At 42.9% G+C, this 17,351-nt stretch overlaps 2 protein-coding genes across 2 annotated transcripts in view; one reads left to right on the forward strand and one right to left on the reverse strand.

Moving 5' to 3' along the window:
• Window positions 1-744: 744 nt before the first annotated feature.
• LOC115416843 (glyceraldehyde-3-phosphate dehydrogenase-like) lies at window positions 745-15,987 on the reverse strand. The gene is made up of 11 exons (XM_030130726.1): window positions 15,886-15,987; window positions 12,232-12,341; window positions 12,068-12,158; window positions 4,526-4,641; window positions 4,290-4,371; window positions 3,001-3,152; window positions 2,216-2,298; window positions 1,878-1,959; window positions 1,198-1,211; window positions 890-974; window positions 745-814 (listed from the first exon to the last, which is right to left on the reverse strand). Exons 1-11 carry the CDS (start codon window positions 15,886-15,888, stop codon window positions 745-747), a joined length of 888 nt encoding a protein of 295 aa, XP_029986586.1. The 5' UTR covers window positions 15,889-15,987.
• LOC115416842 (glyceraldehyde-3-phosphate dehydrogenase-like) overlaps window positions 15,902-17,351 on the forward strand; it is an 18,492-nt gene continuing 17,042 nt past the window's right edge. Inside the window, 1 exon segment of the mRNA XM_030130725.1 lies at window positions 15,902-15,977. Within this exon segment, the coding sequence (XP_029986585.1) occupies window positions 15,902-15,977 (76 nt within the window).

A 17,351-nucleotide genomic window follows, 5' to 3' on the forward strand; every position in this document is an offset into this window, starting at 1 on the left:
GACGATGGAAGGAAGAGGGGGCTGATGGGAAAGAAGAGGGCTGATGGAAGGAAGAGGGGCTGATGGGAAGGAAGAGGGGCTGATGGGAAGGAAGAGGGGCTGATGGGAAGGAAGAGGGGCTGATGGGAAAGAAGAGGGGCTGATGGGAAGGAAGGAGGGGCTGATGGGAAAGAAGAGGGGCTGATGGGAAGGAGAGGGGCTGATGGGAAGGAGAGGGGCTGATGGGAAAGAAGAGGGCTGATGGGAAGGAAGAGGGGCTGATGGGAAAGAAGAGGGGCTGATGGAAGGAAGAGGGGCTGATGGGAAAGAAGAGGGGCTGATGGGAAGGAAGGAGGGGCTGATGGGAAAGAAGAGGGGCTGATGGAAGGAAGAGGGGCTGATGGGATAGAAGAGGGGCTGATGGGAAAGAAGAGGGGCTGATGGGAAGGAAGAGGGCTGATGGGAAGGAAGAGGGGCTGATGGGAAGGAAGAGGGTCTGATGGGATAGAAGAGGGGCTGATGGGAAAGAAGAGGGGCTGATGGAAGGAAGAGGGGCTGATGGGAAGGAAGAGGGGCTGATGGGAAGGAAGAGGGGCTGATTGGAATGAAGAGGTGGCTGATGGAAAGAAGAGGGGCTGATGGGATCGAAGAGGGGCTGATGGGAAAGAAGAGGGGCCTGATGGGAAGGAAGAGGGCTGATGGGAAGGGAAGAGGGGCTGATGGAAGGAAGAGTGGCTGATGGGAAGGCCGGTGTGCCACCTGGAGTTACTCCTTAGTGAACATGTGATGAACCATGTCACACACACGGTTCCTGTAACCGAACTCATTATCGTACCTGCAGAGAAAACACAGGATCAGTACTGACAGTGTCCAGAACCAGGGGGCGCTCAAGTGGACGCCGAGGACTCACCAGGACCAAGTTTGACAAAGTGGGTCGTTGAGTGCGATGCCGGCGCCGGCGTCGAAGATGGAGGAGTGAGGGTCGCCATTGAAATCTGTGACACGACCTGAAAACAGCAGAACATTCAGACCACAGGTGTGAAACAGATGGCCCCTGGGCCAAAACCGGCCCGCCAAAGGGTCCAAAACCGGCCCTCTAAAAGGTCCAAACCCACTTTGTTTTAGTGTAAATACATGAAAATATTTACATTTACATAGAGAAAAATGTGCAGTTGTCATTCTTTCTCTGTTATTCTGACAGTATTTTTCAGGTCCTGCCACATGAGACTGAACTGGTCTGATGTGAACCTGAACTAAAAGGATTGTTCATATTTTAGTGTAATTTTTGCATTTCACAAATTCATCCAAAGGGCCAGACTGGACCCTTTGGTGGGTGGACTGGACCCTTTGGTGGGTTGACTGGACCCTTTGGTGGGCCGGACTGGACCCTTTGGTGGGTGGACTGGACCCTTTGGTGGGTGACTGGACCCTTTGGCGGGCCGGACTGGACCCTTTGGTGGGTGGACTGGACCCTTTGGCGGGTCGGATTTGCCCCCCTGGGCCACATGTTTGACACCTGTGGGTTAAAGGGTTTCAGAAACACTTAATAATGTTTAAGGGAAGTTTAACAACATTTGGCTCAAGAAGAAAAAAGATTTCAAATGTGAAACTGAACACTAGAGCGTCTGGTTCATGAAGTCATTCTGAAAAGTTCATTAAAAACCAAATCCTGTTTGCACACCATTTACACAGATTCCATTTATCTTTTCAGCTGATTATTTCAACTCAAATCTTCTATAAATGTTCTACATAATGAATCTGTTCCATCGGCAATCTGATCCTTCATCTCATTTAAATAGACATGCTGCCCTCTGGTGGCCCTTCATGGATCTACAGCTCTACACTGAACTGATCCTGCTTGGATCTGATCCGGTCTGTGTGGTCTGTGTTTCTTCTACTGCTCCTCGGTGTATCCCAGAATCCCCTTCATGGATCCCTCAGACGCCGCCTTGATCACCCTCTTGATGTCGTCGTACTTGCCTGAACACATTTACACACCAGTTCCGCCAAACGATTAGTAAACACAATCCATTTGAGTTGGCTGAGGGCTCACCAAACTGGGACTGTTCAAACAGCTGAAACTAAACTAAAGTAAAGTTCGTTAAACTGAACTACATAAAAGTTAATTAAACTAAAGTAAAAGAAAGTTCATTAAACTAAAGTAAATTTAATTAAATCAAACTAAACTAAATTAAACTAAAGTTAATTAAACTAAACTAAATTAAACCAGGTTTACTCACAGGTTTCTGCAGACGAACTGTCAGATCCACCACGGACACGTTGGGCGTGGGCACGCGGAACGCCATCCCTGTCAGTTTACTGCAAACACAAACCAGCCGTTAGCATCAGCATTAGCTCACACACTCATTTACTTCCAGTTTCAGTAAATCAGTAATTCAATTTCATTTTATATTTGACATGCAGCTTTAGGAAGACACTAGATTTAAGATTAAAGTTAGGTACGAAGTAAGATACAGAAACCTGAGCTAATGCTAATGGCTAACTTTAACTGTCAGTTAACACTTGAAACTTTAGGTTTAAATGATATAAAAGGGTTACATAGTTTTTTTTAAACAAAATAAAATCTATTACCATAGCTAGCCAGTTCTATAGATATAGGATTAATTTAATGCTAGCTTATAGCATTAGCTAATAGCCAGCTAGTTTCTGAGGTCTGAAAATTAATGTCCTGCTAAATAAATATTTTTTGCTTTGATGAAACAAGTAGTGATATTTTCACATGGATCTATAATAATAATAATGATAATAATAATAATAATAATATCCCAGTTTCCAGATGTTTAATTTGCATACCTAATTCCTGTCAATTAATCTCTAAATGAACCCTTCCACACATTAAACCTGATCACATCTGAAACTGGACAGAATTTGAGTCAGTCCACGTTCCATAAAAACTAAACTACATTCGGACATGTTTATGTTTACAGTGTGGGCTGATGGGAGCTGTGGTTTTGCAGTGTGGGCTGATGGGAGTTGTGGGTTTTCAAAGCCGCTTCGTACCCGTTCAGTTCTGGGATGACTTTCCCCACGGCTTTGGCGCACCGGTTGGAGGCGGGGATGATGTTCTGAGACGCACCACGTCCGTCCCTCCACATCTTCCCTGACGGACCATCCACCGTCTTCTGTGTGGCGGTGGTGGCGTGGACGGTGCTCTGGACGGACGAGAGAGAGAGAGACGAGAGAGAGAGAAACAGAGAGAGAGAGAAACAGAGAGAGAGAGACAGAGAGAGAGAGACAGACAGAGAGAGAGAGAGAGACAGAGAGAGAGAGACAGAGAGAGAGAGACAGAGACACAGAGAGAGACAGAGAGAGAGAGACAGAGAGAGAGAGAGAGAGACAGAGAGAGAGAGAGAGAGACAGAGAGAGAGAGAGAGAGAGACACAGAGAGAGACAGAGAGAGAGAGACAGAGAGAGAGAGAGAGAGACAGAGAGAGAGAGACAGAGAGAGAGAGAGAGAGAGAGACACAGAGAGAGAGAGACACAGAGACAGAGACACAGAGAGAGAGAGAGAGAGAGAGACAGAGAGAGCGTCCGTCACAAACGTCCACAGGCTTCATTTAGGCTTTGACCAAATGTTCAGGAATTCAAACTGTTTGAATGTCAGTGTGTCCAGTTTCAGAGGCTCAGATGGACAGTTGGACAGTTGGACAGTTGGACAGTTGGACTCTGAAGCAGCTTCACCTTCTGTTCATGGTTTGAACACCAAGAATTAAAAAAAAAAAAAAAACAAAACATGAAGAATTTACTCACTTTTCAGTAGTTTTATTTTCACCATTCAACTCAATTTGTTTGATTTTGTTCATTTATTCATTATTTTATTCAACTCTTGTTTAGTTTTTCTCATTTCATTCATTATCTTATTCAATTTTTATTTAATTTGGCTCATTTTGTACCTATTTAACTCAATTTTGGTCCAGTTTCGTTCATCATTTTACTCAGTTTTTGTTGTTTTTTGGACAGTGGAATTTTTACACTTTGTAGGTTCATCCCAGGGGACGCATTGGAACGTTTGGGGGGGGCGCATTTGGACCCCAGGACACATGTTTGACAGCCCTGGTGTAGATGCACATAACGCAGCAGAGAACTGACACTGAAACTCATCTGGACTCCAACCACAGAAGGTTCTGTGGTAGTGGACTGGACCCTGGTCCTGGTGGGAACTGGACCAGACCTGGACCTGGACCAGACCTGGACTTAGACCAGACCTGGACCTGGACTTAGACCAGACCTGGACCAGACCTGGTTCCAGTTCTAATGTGGACCTGGGTGTGTGCGTGGCGGACTCGTACCATCAACCCCTCCACGATGCCGAAGCTGTCGTTGATGACCTTGGCCAGCGGAGCCAGGCAGTTGGTGGTGCAGGAGGCGTTGCTATGGAGACACAGGTGTTAAAAATAAACCCGCGTTAACGTCGGCGCTATTTAAAGCCACGCTCTTGGTCTGACATTAGTCCAGATGTCCAGGACGGTCCCTGAAGGCAACACGACTCAGATGAGTTCAACCCAGTCTAAAAACACCAACCGACCTGACCACCTTCAGGGAGTTGTTGTACTTCTCGTGGTTGACGCCCATCACGAACATGGGGGCGTCAGCGCTGGGGGCGGAGATCACCACCCGCTTAGCCCCGCCCTTCAGGTGAGCCTGGGAGGGCAGAGGAGGTCAAAGGTCAACAGACCACTCAGGTCACAACTTATTAAACAGGTGGGGAAACAACTTTATTATGAGATCCATGAATAAGGTCATGTGATTTGTTGAAGTCACTGAAGCTCCACCCACATTCTGCCGGTGAGTGTAATCCTCAGTGTAAACCTCAGTGTATTTAAACTTCAGTGTAAACCTCAGTGTAATCCTCAGTGTAAACCTCAGTGTAAACCTCAGTGTGTGTAAACCTCAGTGTAATCCTCAGTGTAATCCTCAGTGTATTTAAACCTCAGAGTAATCCTCAGTGTAATCCTCAGTGTATTTAAACCTCAGTGTAATCCTCAGTGTATTTAAACCTCAGTGTAATCCTCAGTGTATTTAAACCTCAGTGTAAACCTCAGTGTATTTAAACCTCAGTGTAAACCTCAGTGTATTTAAACCTCAGTGTAAACCTCAGTGTAAACCTCAGTGTATTTAAACCTCAGTGTAAACCTCAGTGTATTTAAACCTCAGTGTAAACCTCAGTGTATTTAAACCTCAGTGTAACCTCAGTGTATTTAAACCTCAGTGTAATCCTCAGTGTATTTAAACCTCAGTGTAATCCTCAGTGTAATCCTCAGTGTATTTAAACCTCAGTGTAAACCTCAGTGTAATCCTCAGTGTAAACCTCTGTGTAAACCTCAGTGTGTGTAAACCTCAGTGTAATCCTCAGTGTAATCCTTAGTGTATTTAAACCTCAGTGTAAGCCTCAGTGTAATCCTCAGTGTAATCCTCAGTGTAAACCTCAGTGTAAACCTCAGTGTATTTAAACCTCAGTGTAATCCTCAGTGTAAACCTCAGTGTATTTAAACCTCAGTGTAATCCTCAGTGTAATCCTTAGTGTATTTAAACCTCAGTGTAAACTTCAGTGTATTTAAACCTCAGTGTTAACCTCAGTGTATTTTAACCTCAGTGTAAACCTCAGTGTATTTAAACCTCAGTGTAAACCTCAGTGTATTTAAACTTCAGTGTAAACCTCAGTGTAATCCTCAGTGTAAACCTCAGTGTAAACCTCAGTGTGTGTAAACCTCAGTGTAATCCTCAGTGTAAACCTCAGTGTATTTAAACCTCAGTGTAATCCTCAGTGTAATCCTTAGTGTATTTAAACCTCATTGTAACCCTCAGTGTATTTAAACCTCAGTGTATATCTCAGTGTAATCCTCAGTGTATTTAAACCTCAGTGTAAACCTCAGTGTAAACCTCAGTGTAATCCTCAGTGTATTTAAACCTCAGTGTAAACCTCAGTGTAATCCTCAGTGTATTTAAACCTCAGTGTAAACCTCAGTGTATTTAAACCTCAGTGTAAACCTCAGTGTAATCCTCAGTGTATTTAAACCTCAGTGTAATCCTCAGTGTAATCCTCAGTGTATTTAAACCTCAGTGTAAACCTCAGTGTAATCCTCAGTGTATTTAAACCTCAGTGTAATCCTCAGTGTATTTAAACCTCAGTGTAAACCTCAGTGTATTTAAACCTCAGTGTAATCCTCAGTGTATTTAAACCTCAGTGTAAACTTCAGTGTATTTAAACCTCAGTGTAAACCTCAGTGTATACCTCAGTGTAATCCTCAGTGTATTTAAACCTCAGTGTAAACCTCAGTGTAATCCTCAGTGTATTTAAACCTCAGTGTAATCCTCAGTGTATTTAAACCTCAGTGTAAACCTCAGTGTATTTAAACCTCAGTGTAATCCTCAGTGTAAACCTCAGTGTATTTAAACCTCAGTGTAATCCTCAGTGTAATCCTTAGTGTATTTAAACCTCATTGTAACCCTCAGTGTATTTAAACCTCAGTGTATACCTCAGTGTAATCCTCAGTGTATTTAAACCTCAGTGTAAACCTCAGTGTAATCCTCAGTGTATTTAAACCTCAGTGTAATCCTCAGTGTATTTAAACCTCAGTGTAACCTCAGTGTATTTAAACCTCAGTGTAAACCTCAGTGTAATCCTCAGTGTATTTAAACCTCAGAGTAATCCTCAGTGTAATCCTCAGTGTATTTAAACCTCAGTGTAATCCTCAGTGTATTTAAACCTCAGTGTAATCCTCAGTGTATTTAAACCTCAGTGTAAACCTCAGTGTATTTAAACCTCAGTGTAAACCTCAGTGTATTTAAACCTCAGTGTAAACCTCAGTGTATTTAAACCTCAGTGTAAACCTCAGTGTATTTAAACCTCAGTGTAAACCTCAGTGTATTTAAACCTCAGTGTAATCCTCAGTGTATTTAAACCTCAGTGTAAACCTCAGTGTATTTAAACCTCAGTGTAAAACTCAGTGTATTTAAACCTCAGTGTAATCCTCAGTGTATTTAAACCTCAGTGTAATCCTCAGTGTATTTAAACCTCAGTGTAAACCTCAGTGTAATCCTCAGTGTAAACCTCTGTGTAAACCTCAGTGTGTGTAAACCTCAGTGTAATCCTCAGTGTAATCCTTAGTGTATTTAAACCTCAGTGTAAGCCTCAGTGTAATCCTCAGTGTAAACCTCAGTGTAAACCTCAGTGTATTTAAACCTCAGTGTAATCCTCAGTGTAAGCCTCAGTGTATTTAAACCTCAGTGTAATCCTCAGTGTAATCCTTAGTGTATTTAAACCTCAGTGTAAACTTCAGTGTATTTAAACCTCAGTGTTAACCTCAGTGTATTTTAACCTCAGTGTAAACCTCAGTGTATTTAAACCTCAGTGTATTTAAACTTCAGTGTAAACCTCAGTGTAATCCTCAGTGTAAACCTCAGTGTAAACCTCAGTGTGTGTAAACCTCAGTGTAATCCTCAGTCTAAACCTCAGTGTATTTAAACCTCAGTGTAATCCTCAGTGTTATCCTTAGTGTATTTAAACCTTATTGTAACCCTCAGTGTATTTAAACCTCAGTGTATATCTCAGTGTAATCCTCAGTGTATTTAAACCTCAGTGTAAACCTCAGTGTAAACCTCAGTGTAATCCTCAGTGTATTTAAACCTCAGTGTAAACCTCAGTGTAATCCTCAGTGTATTTAAACCTCAGTGTAAACCTCAGTGTATTTAAACCTCAGTGTAAACCTCAGTGTAATCCTCAGTGTATTTAAACCTCAGTGTAATCCTCAGTGTAATCCTCAGTGTATTTAAACCTCAGTGTAAACCTCAGTGTAATCCTCAGTGTATTTAAACCTCAGTGTAATCCTCAGTGTATTTAAACCTCAGTGTAATCCTCAGTGTATTTAAACCTCAGTGTAAACCTCAGTGTATTTAAACCTCAGTGTAAACCTCAGTGTAAACCTCAGTGTATTTAAACCTCAGTGTAAACCTCAGTGTAAACCTCAGTGTATTTAAACCTCAGTGTAAACCTCAGTGTATTTAAACCTCAGTGTAAACCTCAGTGTAAACCTCAGTGTATTTAAACCTCAGTGTAAACCTCAGTGTATTTAAACCTCAGTGTAAACCTCAGTGTATTTAAACCTCAGTGTAACCTCAGTGTATTTAAACCTCAGTGTAAATCTCAGTGTATTTAAACCTCAGTGTAATCCTCAGTGTATTTAAACCTCAGTGTAATCCTCAGTGTAATCCTCAGTGTATTTAAACCTCAGTGTAAACCTCAGTGTAATCCTCAGTGTATTTAAACCTCAGTGTAATCCTCAGTGTATTTAAACCTCAGTGTAATCCTCAGTGTATTTAAACCTCAGTGTAAACCTCAGTGTATTTAAACCTCAGTGTAAACCTCAGTGTAAACCTCAGTGTAAACCTCAGTGTATTTAAACCTCAGTGTAAACCTCAGTGTAATCCTCAGTGTATTTAAACCTCAGTGTAAACCTCAGTGTATTTAAACCTCAGTGTAAACCTCAGTGTATTTAAACCTCAGTGTAAACCTCAGTGTATTTAAACCTCAGTGTAAACCTCAGTGTATTTAAACCTCAGTGTAAACCTCAGTGTATTTAAACCTCAGTGTAATCCTCAGTGTATTTAAACCTCAGTGTAAACCTCAGTGTATTTAAACCTCAGTGTAAAACTCAGTGTATTTAAACCTCAGTGTAATCCTCAGTGTATTTAAACCTCAGTGTAATCCTCAGTGTATTTAAACCTCAGTGTAAACCTCAGTGTAATCCTCAGTGTAAACCTCTGTGTAAACCTCAGTGTGTGTAAACCTCAGTGTAATCCTCAGTGTAATCCTTAGTGTATTTAAACCTCAGTGTAAGCCTCAGTGTAATCCTCAGTGTAAACCTCAGTGTAAACCTCAGTGTATTTAAACCTCAGTGTAATCCTCAGTGTAAACCTCAGTGTATTTAAACCTCAGTGTAATCCTCAGTGTAATCCTTAGTGTATTTAAACCTCAGTGTAAACTTCAGTGTATTTAAACCTCAGTGTTAACCTCAGTGTATTTTAACCTCAGTGTAAACCTCAGTGTATTTAAACCTCAGTGTATTTAAACTTCAGTGTAAACCTCAGTGTAATCCTCAGTGTAAACCTCAGTGTAAACCTCAGTGTGTGTAAACCTCAGTGTAATCCTCAGTCTAAACCTCAGTGTATTTAAACCTCAGTGTAATCCTCAGTGTTATCCTTAGTGTATTTAAACCTTATTGTAACCCTCAGTGTATTTAAACCTCAGTGTATATCTCAGTGTAATCCTCAGTGTATTTAAACCTCAGTGTAAACCTCAGTGTAAACCTCAGTGTAATCCTCAGTGTATTTAAACCTCAGTGTAAACCTCAGTGTAATCCTCAGTGTATTTAAACCTCAGTGTAAACCTCAGTGTATTTAAACCTCAGTGTAAACCTCAGTGTAATCCTCAGTGTATTTAAACCTCAGTGTAATCCTCAGTGTAATCCTCAGTGTATTTAAACCTCAGTGTAAACCTCAGTGTAATCCTCAGTGTATTTAAACCTCAGTGTAATCCTCAGTGTATTTAAACCTCAGTGTAATCCTCAGTGTATTTAAACCTCAGTGTAAACCTCAGTGTATTTAAACCTCAGTGTAAACCTCAGTGTAAACCTCAGTGTATTTAAACCTCAGTGTAAACCTCAGTGTATTTAAACCTCAGTGTAAACTTCAGTGTAAACCTCAGTGTATTTAAACCTCAGTGTAAACCTCAGTGTATTTAAACCTCAGTGTAAACCTCAGTGTATTTAAACCTCAGTGTAAACCTCAGTGTATTTAAACCTCAGTGTAAACCTCAGTGTATTTAAACCTCAGTGTAATCCTCAGTGTATTTAAACCTCAGTGTAATCCTCAGTGTAATCCTCAGTGTATTTAAACCTCAGTGTAAACCTCAGTGTAATCCTCAGTGTATTTAAACCTCAGTGTAATCCTCAGTGTATTTAAACCTCAGTGTAATCCTCAGTGTATTTAAACCTCAGTGTAAACCTCAGTGTATTTAAACCTCAGTGTAAACCTCAGTGTAAACCTCAGTGTAAACCTCAGTGTATTTAAACCTCAGTGTAAACCTCAGTGTAATCCTCAGTGTATTTAAACCTCAGTGTAAACCTCAGTGTATTTAAACCTCAGTGTAAACCTCAGTGTATTTAAACCTCAGTGTAAACCTCAGTGTATTTAAACCTCAGTGTAAACCTCAGTGTATTTAAACCTCAGTGTAAACCTCAGTGTATTTAAACCTCAGTGTAATCCTCAGTGTATTTAAACCTCAGTGTAAACCTCAGTGTATTTAAACCTCAGTGTAAACCTCAGTGTATTTAAACCTCAGTGTAATCCTCAGTGTATTTAAACCTCAGTGTAATCCTCAGTGTATTTAAACCTCAGTGTAAACCTCAGTGTAATCCTCAGTGTAAACCTCTGTGTAAACCTCAGTGTGTGTAAACCTCAGTGTAATCCTCAGTGTAATCCTTAGTGTATTTAAACCTCAGTGTAAGCCTCAGTGTAATCCTCAGTGTAAACCTCAGTGTAAACCTCAGTGTATTTAAACCTCAGTGTAATCCTCAGTGTAAACCTCAGTGTATTTAAACCTCAGTGTAATCCTCAGTGTAATCCTTAGTGTATTTAAACCTCAGTGTAAACTTCAGTGTATTTAAACCTCAGTGTTAACCTCAGTGTATTTTAACCTCAGTGTAAACCTCAGTGTATTTAAACCTCAGTGTATTTAAACTTCAGTGTAAACCTCAGTGTAATCCTCAGTGTAAACCTCAGTGTAAACCTCAGTGTGTGTAAACCTCAGTGTAATCCTCAGTCTAAACCTCAGTGTATTTAAACCTCAGTGTAATCCTCAGTGTTATCCTTAGTGTATTTAAACCTTATTGTAACCCTCAGTGTATTTAAACCTCAGTGTATATCTCAGTGTAATCCTCAGTGTATTTAAACCTCAGTGTAAACCTCAGTGTAAACCTCAGTGTAATCCTCAGTGTATTTAAACCTCAGTGTAAACCTCAGTGTAATCCTCAGTGTATTTAAACCTCAGTGTAAACCTCAGTGTATTTAAACCTCAGTGTAAACCTCAGTGTAATCCTCAGTGTATTTAAACCTCAGTGTAATCCTCAGTGTAATCCTCAGTGTATTTAAACCTCAGTGTAAACCTCAGTGTAATCCTCAGTGTATTTAAACCTCAGTGTAATCCTCAGTGTATTTAAACCTCAGTGTAATCCTCAGTGTATTTAAACCTCAGTGTAAACCTCAGTGTATTTAAACCTCAGTGTAAACCTCAGTGTAAACCTCAGTGTATTTAAACCTCAGTGTAAACCTCAGTGTATTTAAACCTCAGTGTAAACTTCAGTGTAAACCTCAGTGTATTTAAACCTCAGTGTAAACCTCAGTGTAAACCTCAGTGTATTTAAACCTCAGTGTAAACCTCAGTGTAAACCTCAGTGTATTTAAACCTCAGTGTAAACCTCAGTGTATTTAAACCTCAGTGTAAACCTCAGTGTATTTAAACCTCAGTGTAAACCTCAGTGTATTTAAACCTCAGTGTAATCCTCAGTGTATTTAAACCTCAGTGTAATCCTCAGTGTAATCCTCAGTGTATTTAAACCTCAGTGTAAACCTCAGTGTAATCCTCAGTGTATTTAAACCTCAGTGTAATCCTCAGTGTATTTAAACCTCAGTGTAATCCTCAGTGTATTTAAACCTCAGTGTAAACCTCAGTGTATTTAAACCTCAGTGTAAACCTCAGTGTAAACCTCAGTGTAAACCTCAGTGTATTTAAACCTCAGTGTAAACCTCAGTGTAAACCTCAGTGTATTTAAACCTCAGTGTAAACCTCAGTGTATTTAAACCTCAGTGTAAACCTCAGTGTAAACCTCAGTGTATTTAAACCTCAGTGTAAACCTCAGTGTAAACCTCAGTGTATTTAAACCTCAGTGTAAACCTCAGTGTAAACCTCAGTGTAAACCTCAGTGCTTTTCTGTTGGTGTCTGGTTCTTTTTGGTGCCTGTGCGGTTCTGGGGTGAACCCGGTTCTGGTTCTGGTTCTGGTCCAGACTCACCGACGCCTTCTCAATGGTGGTGAAGACGCCGGTCGACTCAACCACATAGTCGACGCCGGCGTCGCCCCAGCGGATGTGGGCGGGGTCTCTCCTGTTGACGGACACAGGGTTAGCGGTGTCATTTAAAGGTCAAAGGTCAAAGGTGTTGAATGTGCAGGACGCACTCGTGGAAAACCGTGATGCGCATGCGACCGATGACCAGTTTCCCGCCCTCTGCCTTCACCTCACCATGTTTCCACAAACTGTGGGTGGAGTCAAACTTGAACATGTAGACCTGAGGACACAAGAATCAGAATCAGAATCAGAATCAGAATCAGAATCAGAATGGCCTGTATTATCATGTGTCAGCACAGAGTAGATCAAACTAAATTACGATCAGTGTTCAGGGACATGGCGCTGCTGCAGCTTCGGTCGCGCCGCCACAGAACCCTTTTCTTTGAAATTTGCAGTGAAGAACAGAGGACGATGCAAAGCCCAAATATAAGACGTCCTACAGTTTTCACACAGTACACGTGGACACACGCTGGAACTTCTTCCATGGATTTGGGGGACGGTGAAAAAACAGAGTTTGAGGGCAGACGGCTGGAGTGGGGGGGTGGGGGGGGGTGAGTGTGTGTTGTGTTTGTCTTTGGAAGAATGTGTGCAAAATAATGCAACGTAATAACTACGTGGAACCAGTTCGACTCCGCTCGACTCAGTACTCCCTCAGACCGTTTCCATTCCAGGATACTTTACCGTACCTGGACACGGCGCGTTACTTCCGTGTCGTCTGCTCAGAGTTGCTGATAAACTCGCTCGTTCCGTGTTGTCTCGTCTGAATTTTTACGTCGTCCACCACAGACTGAATCTCCTGGACCGACCCTGGTCTAGTTTATCTGTTCTCATGTGGATTCGTGGACCCACAGATTTACTGTCCACTAACGCTTCTGTGTTTGTAAACGGGCGGGGCACAGAGGCAACTGTCTGACCAATCAGTGGTCTGCAGAGTTTACACGTCACGTTTTAGTATCTGGTCCCCAGTTTTGGAACCTCGGCGGAGGTGAGACCAAAAAAGTAGAACTGGGTAGCAGATTCCAGGTCCTTTTTCATAATGGAAACGAAAAAGGCCGAGTCAAGTTGAGTCGAGTCAATACCACGCAGTGGAAACAGGGCATTAGAGACACCAATAGGTCCATCTGTTCTTCAGTCCTTCTGTTCTTCAGTCCTTCTGTTCTTCAGTCCATCTGTTCTTCAGTCCTTCTGTTCTTCAGTCCTTCTGTTCTTCAGTCCTTCTGTTCTTCAGTCCTTCTGTTCTTCAGTCCTTCTGTTCTTCAGTCCTTCAGTCCTTCTGTTCTTCAGTTCTTCTGTTCTTCAGTTCTTCAGTCCTTCTGTTCTTCAGTCCTTCAGTCCTTCTGTTCTTCAGTCCTTCTGTTCTTCAGTCCTTCTGTTCTTCAGTCCTTCTGTTCTTCAGTTCTTCAGTCCTTCTGTTCTTCAGTCCTTCAGTCCTTCTGTTCTTCAGTCCTTCTGTCCTTCAGTTCTTCAGTCCTTCTGTTCTTCAGTCCTTCTGTTCTTCAGTCCTTCAGTCATTCAGTTCTTCAGTCCTTCAGTTCTTCAGTCCTTCAGTTCTTCAGTCCTTCAGTCCTTCAGTTCTTCAGTCCTTCTGTTCTTCAGTCCTTCTGTTCTTCAGTTCTTCAGTCCTTCAGTTCTTCAGTCCTTCTGTTCTTCAGTCCTTCTGTTCTTCAGTCCTTCAGTTCTTCAGTCCTTCTGTTCTTCAGTCCTTCTGTTCTTCAGTTCTTCAGTCCTTCTGTTCTTCAGTCCTTCTGTTCTTCAGTTCTTCAGTCCTTCTGTTCTTCAGTCCTTCTGTTCTTCAGTTCTTCAGTCCTTCAGTTCTTCAGTCCTTCTGTTCTTCAGTCCTTCTGTTCTTCAGTTCTTCAGTCCTTCAGTTCTTCAGTCCTTCTGTTCTTCAGTTCTTCAGTCCTTCTGTTCTTCAGTTCTTCAGTCCTTCAGTCCTTCAGTCCTTCTGTTCTTCAGTCCTTCTGTTCTTCAGTTCTTCAGTCCTTCAGTTCTTCAGTCCTTCTGTTCTTCAGTTCTTCAGTCCTTCAGTTCTTCAGTCCTTCTGTTCTTCAGTCCTTCTGTTCTTCAGTTCTTCAGTCCTTCAGTTCTTCAGTCCTTCTGTTCTTCAGTCCTTCTGTTCTTCAGTTCTTCAGTCCTTCAGTTCTTCAGTCCTTCTGTTCTTCAGTTCTTCAGTCCTTCTGTTCTTCAGTCCTTCTGTTCTTCAGTTCTTCAGTCCTTCAGTTCTTCAGTCCTTCTGTTCTTCAGTTCTTCAGTCCTTCTGTTCTTCAGTCCTTCAGTTCTTCAGTGCTTCTGTTCTTCAGTCCTTCTGTTCTTCAGTTCTTCAGTCCTTCTGTTCTTCAGTCCTTCAGTTCTTCAGTGCTTCTGTTCTTCAGTCCTTCTGTTCTTCAGTTCTTCAGTCCTTCTGTTCTTCAGTCCTTCTGTTCTTCAGTCCTTCTGTTCTTCAGTCCTTCTGTTCTTCAGTTCTTCAGTCCTTCTGTTCTTCAGTCCTTCTGTTCTTCAGTCCTTCTGTTCTTCAGTCCTTCTGTTCTTCAGTTGTTTCCAGTCTTTATCAGTCCACTCCTGCTGTGTGTTGACCATGGAAGATGTCTGGACTGCAGTTGGAGTCGATTACAGAAGAATCCAGCTGCCTCCTCAGCTCTCAGGGGAAAACCTGATTTCTGCTTCATTTCGTTCTAACTCAGTTTTGTTCGACGTGGCCTCAGCATTTCCTCCTCCCTTCAGAGCAGTCAGGTCTCTACACAGTTGGTCCACTTTCCCTCTCAGTCCCGCAGACTGACAGAAACCCTCCACATCGGCTCTCAGTCCTTCTGCGGTCTGACCTGTGATGTCATCCAACCTCCTCTGTCCATCCAGCTGTCACACACTGACCCCGACTGCGTCACCACCCGCTGGAGTTCCTTCACAAAGTCACTCACCGCTCCAAAGTACTTCTTTATTTTGACTGACAGCAGCGGGGTCTCTACGCAAGGAGACAGAATGGACATCCAAAAGGAGACAGATGTCCACACAGATGTCCACACAGACGTCCACACAGACGTCCATACAGACGTCCACACAGATGTCCACACAGATGTCCACACAGACGTCCACACAGACGTCCATACAGAAGTCCACACAGACGTCCACACAGATGTCCACACAGACGTCCACACAGACGTCCACACAGACGTCCACACAGACGTCCATACAGATGTCCACACAGACGTCCACACAGACGTCCACACAGATGTCCACACAGACGTCCACACAGATGTCCACACAGATGTCCACACAGACGTCCACACAGACGTCCATACAGACGTCCACACAGACGTCCACACAGATGTCCACACAGACGTCCACACAGACGTCCATACAGATGTCCACACAGACGTCCACACAGATGTCCATACAGATGTCCACACAGACGTCCACACAGATGTCCACACAGACGTCCACACAGACGTCCACACAGATGTCCACACAGATGTCCACACAGACGTCCACACAGACGTCCACACAGACGTCCACACAGACGTCCACACAGACGTCCACACAGATGTCCACACAGACGTCCACACAGACGTCCACACAGACGTCCACACAGACGTCCACACAGACACAGGGACACTTGTCCTTCATACACAGTCTGTTTTTAAATATGTGACCTGTATAAACTGAACCACAGTCTGACGTCCACAGGTACCACATGGTTCTGGTTCCAGGTGGATGTTTGGATCTATCTGGGTTCACTGGGTCCAACATGACCCGGTTCTGGTTCTTACCATGTAGTCTAGGCTGATGAAGGGGTCGTTGATCGCCACCACCTCCACTTTTCCACCTTTGGCGGCGGCTCGAGTCACCAAACGGCCGATACGTCCAAACCTGAGGACACAAGAGGAAATGAAAGACAGAAGAGGACAAGAAAGAAAGAAGAGGAAATGAAAGACAGAAGAGGACAAGAAAGAAAGAAGAGGAAATGAAAGACAGAAGAGGACAAGAAAGAAAGAAGAGGAAATGAAAGACAGAAGAGGACAAGAAAGAAAGAAGAGGAAATGAAAGACAGAAGAGGACAAGAAAGAAAGAAGAGGAAATGAAAGACAGACCAGCACCTTTGAGACCAATCAATCAATAAGTAAATTTATATCAGACTGACTGTATCAGCAGCTCCACTTTAACTGAAACACCTTTAAGAACCAATGGAACTGGACCTCATATATATATATATATATATATATATATATATATATATATATATATATATATATGAAGACGACTTGTGTATAATTATATAAATAAATAAAATTCCGTTTTCAGCTCCCACTGGCACAGGTTATAAAGAACAACATTATTTGCTACCATAGCTACGCAGATGACACACAGATCTATGTGAGTGTCCTCTGCAGACCCAGGCCCTGGACAGGCTCTGGGAAAACGCACTGAGGAGATGAAGGACTGCATGGACCACAACGTTCTACAGCTGAACCACAACTAAACTGAGCTAACTGTCTGTGGAGCCAAAGAGAAACCACTGCAGGTCACCACAGCTTCAGTCTGTAGACCTGAAACCCACCAACCACAGCTTCAGTCTGTAGACCTGAAACCCACCAACCACAGCTTCAGTCTGTAGACCTGAAACCCACCAACCACAGCTTCAGTCTGTAGACCTGAAACCCACCAACCACAGCTTCAGTCTGTAGACCTGAAACCCACCAACCACAGCTTCAGTCTGTAGACCTGAAACCCACCAACCACAGCTTCAGTCTGTAGACCTGAAACCCACCAACCACAGCTTCAGTCTGTAGACCTGAAACCCACCAACCACAGCTTCAGTCTGTAGACCTGAAACCCACCAACCACAGCTTCAGTCTGTAGACCTGAAACCCACCAACCAGACCAGACATCTGGGTGTAGTGATGGACTCAGACCTAAATTTTGAAAAACACATCAAGGCAGTCACAGAATCCGCCTACTGTCACCTGAAGAACATCTGAAGGATCACAGATGTGATGTCTGAGCAGGACCTGGAAAAACTAGTCCATGTGTTCATCTGCAGTCGGCTGATTATTGGAACAGTGTCTGCACAGGTCGACCGAAAACACCCGTTAGACGACTGCAGCTCATCCACAACTGCTGCTAGAGTCCTGACTGAGACCAGAGAAGTGGACTGCATTAGTCCAGCTCTGAGCTCCTCCCACTGGACCACATTAGTCCAGCTCTGAGCTCCTCCCACTGGACCACATTAGTCCAG

The sequence above is a fragment of the Sphaeramia orbicularis genome, unplaced genomic scaffold, assembly GCF_902148855.1.
Source record: "Sphaeramia orbicularis unplaced genomic scaffold, fSphaOr1.1, whole genome shotgun sequence".
NCBI lineage: Eukaryota > Metazoa > Chordata > Actinopteri > Kurtiformes > Apogonidae > Sphaeramia > Sphaeramia orbicularis.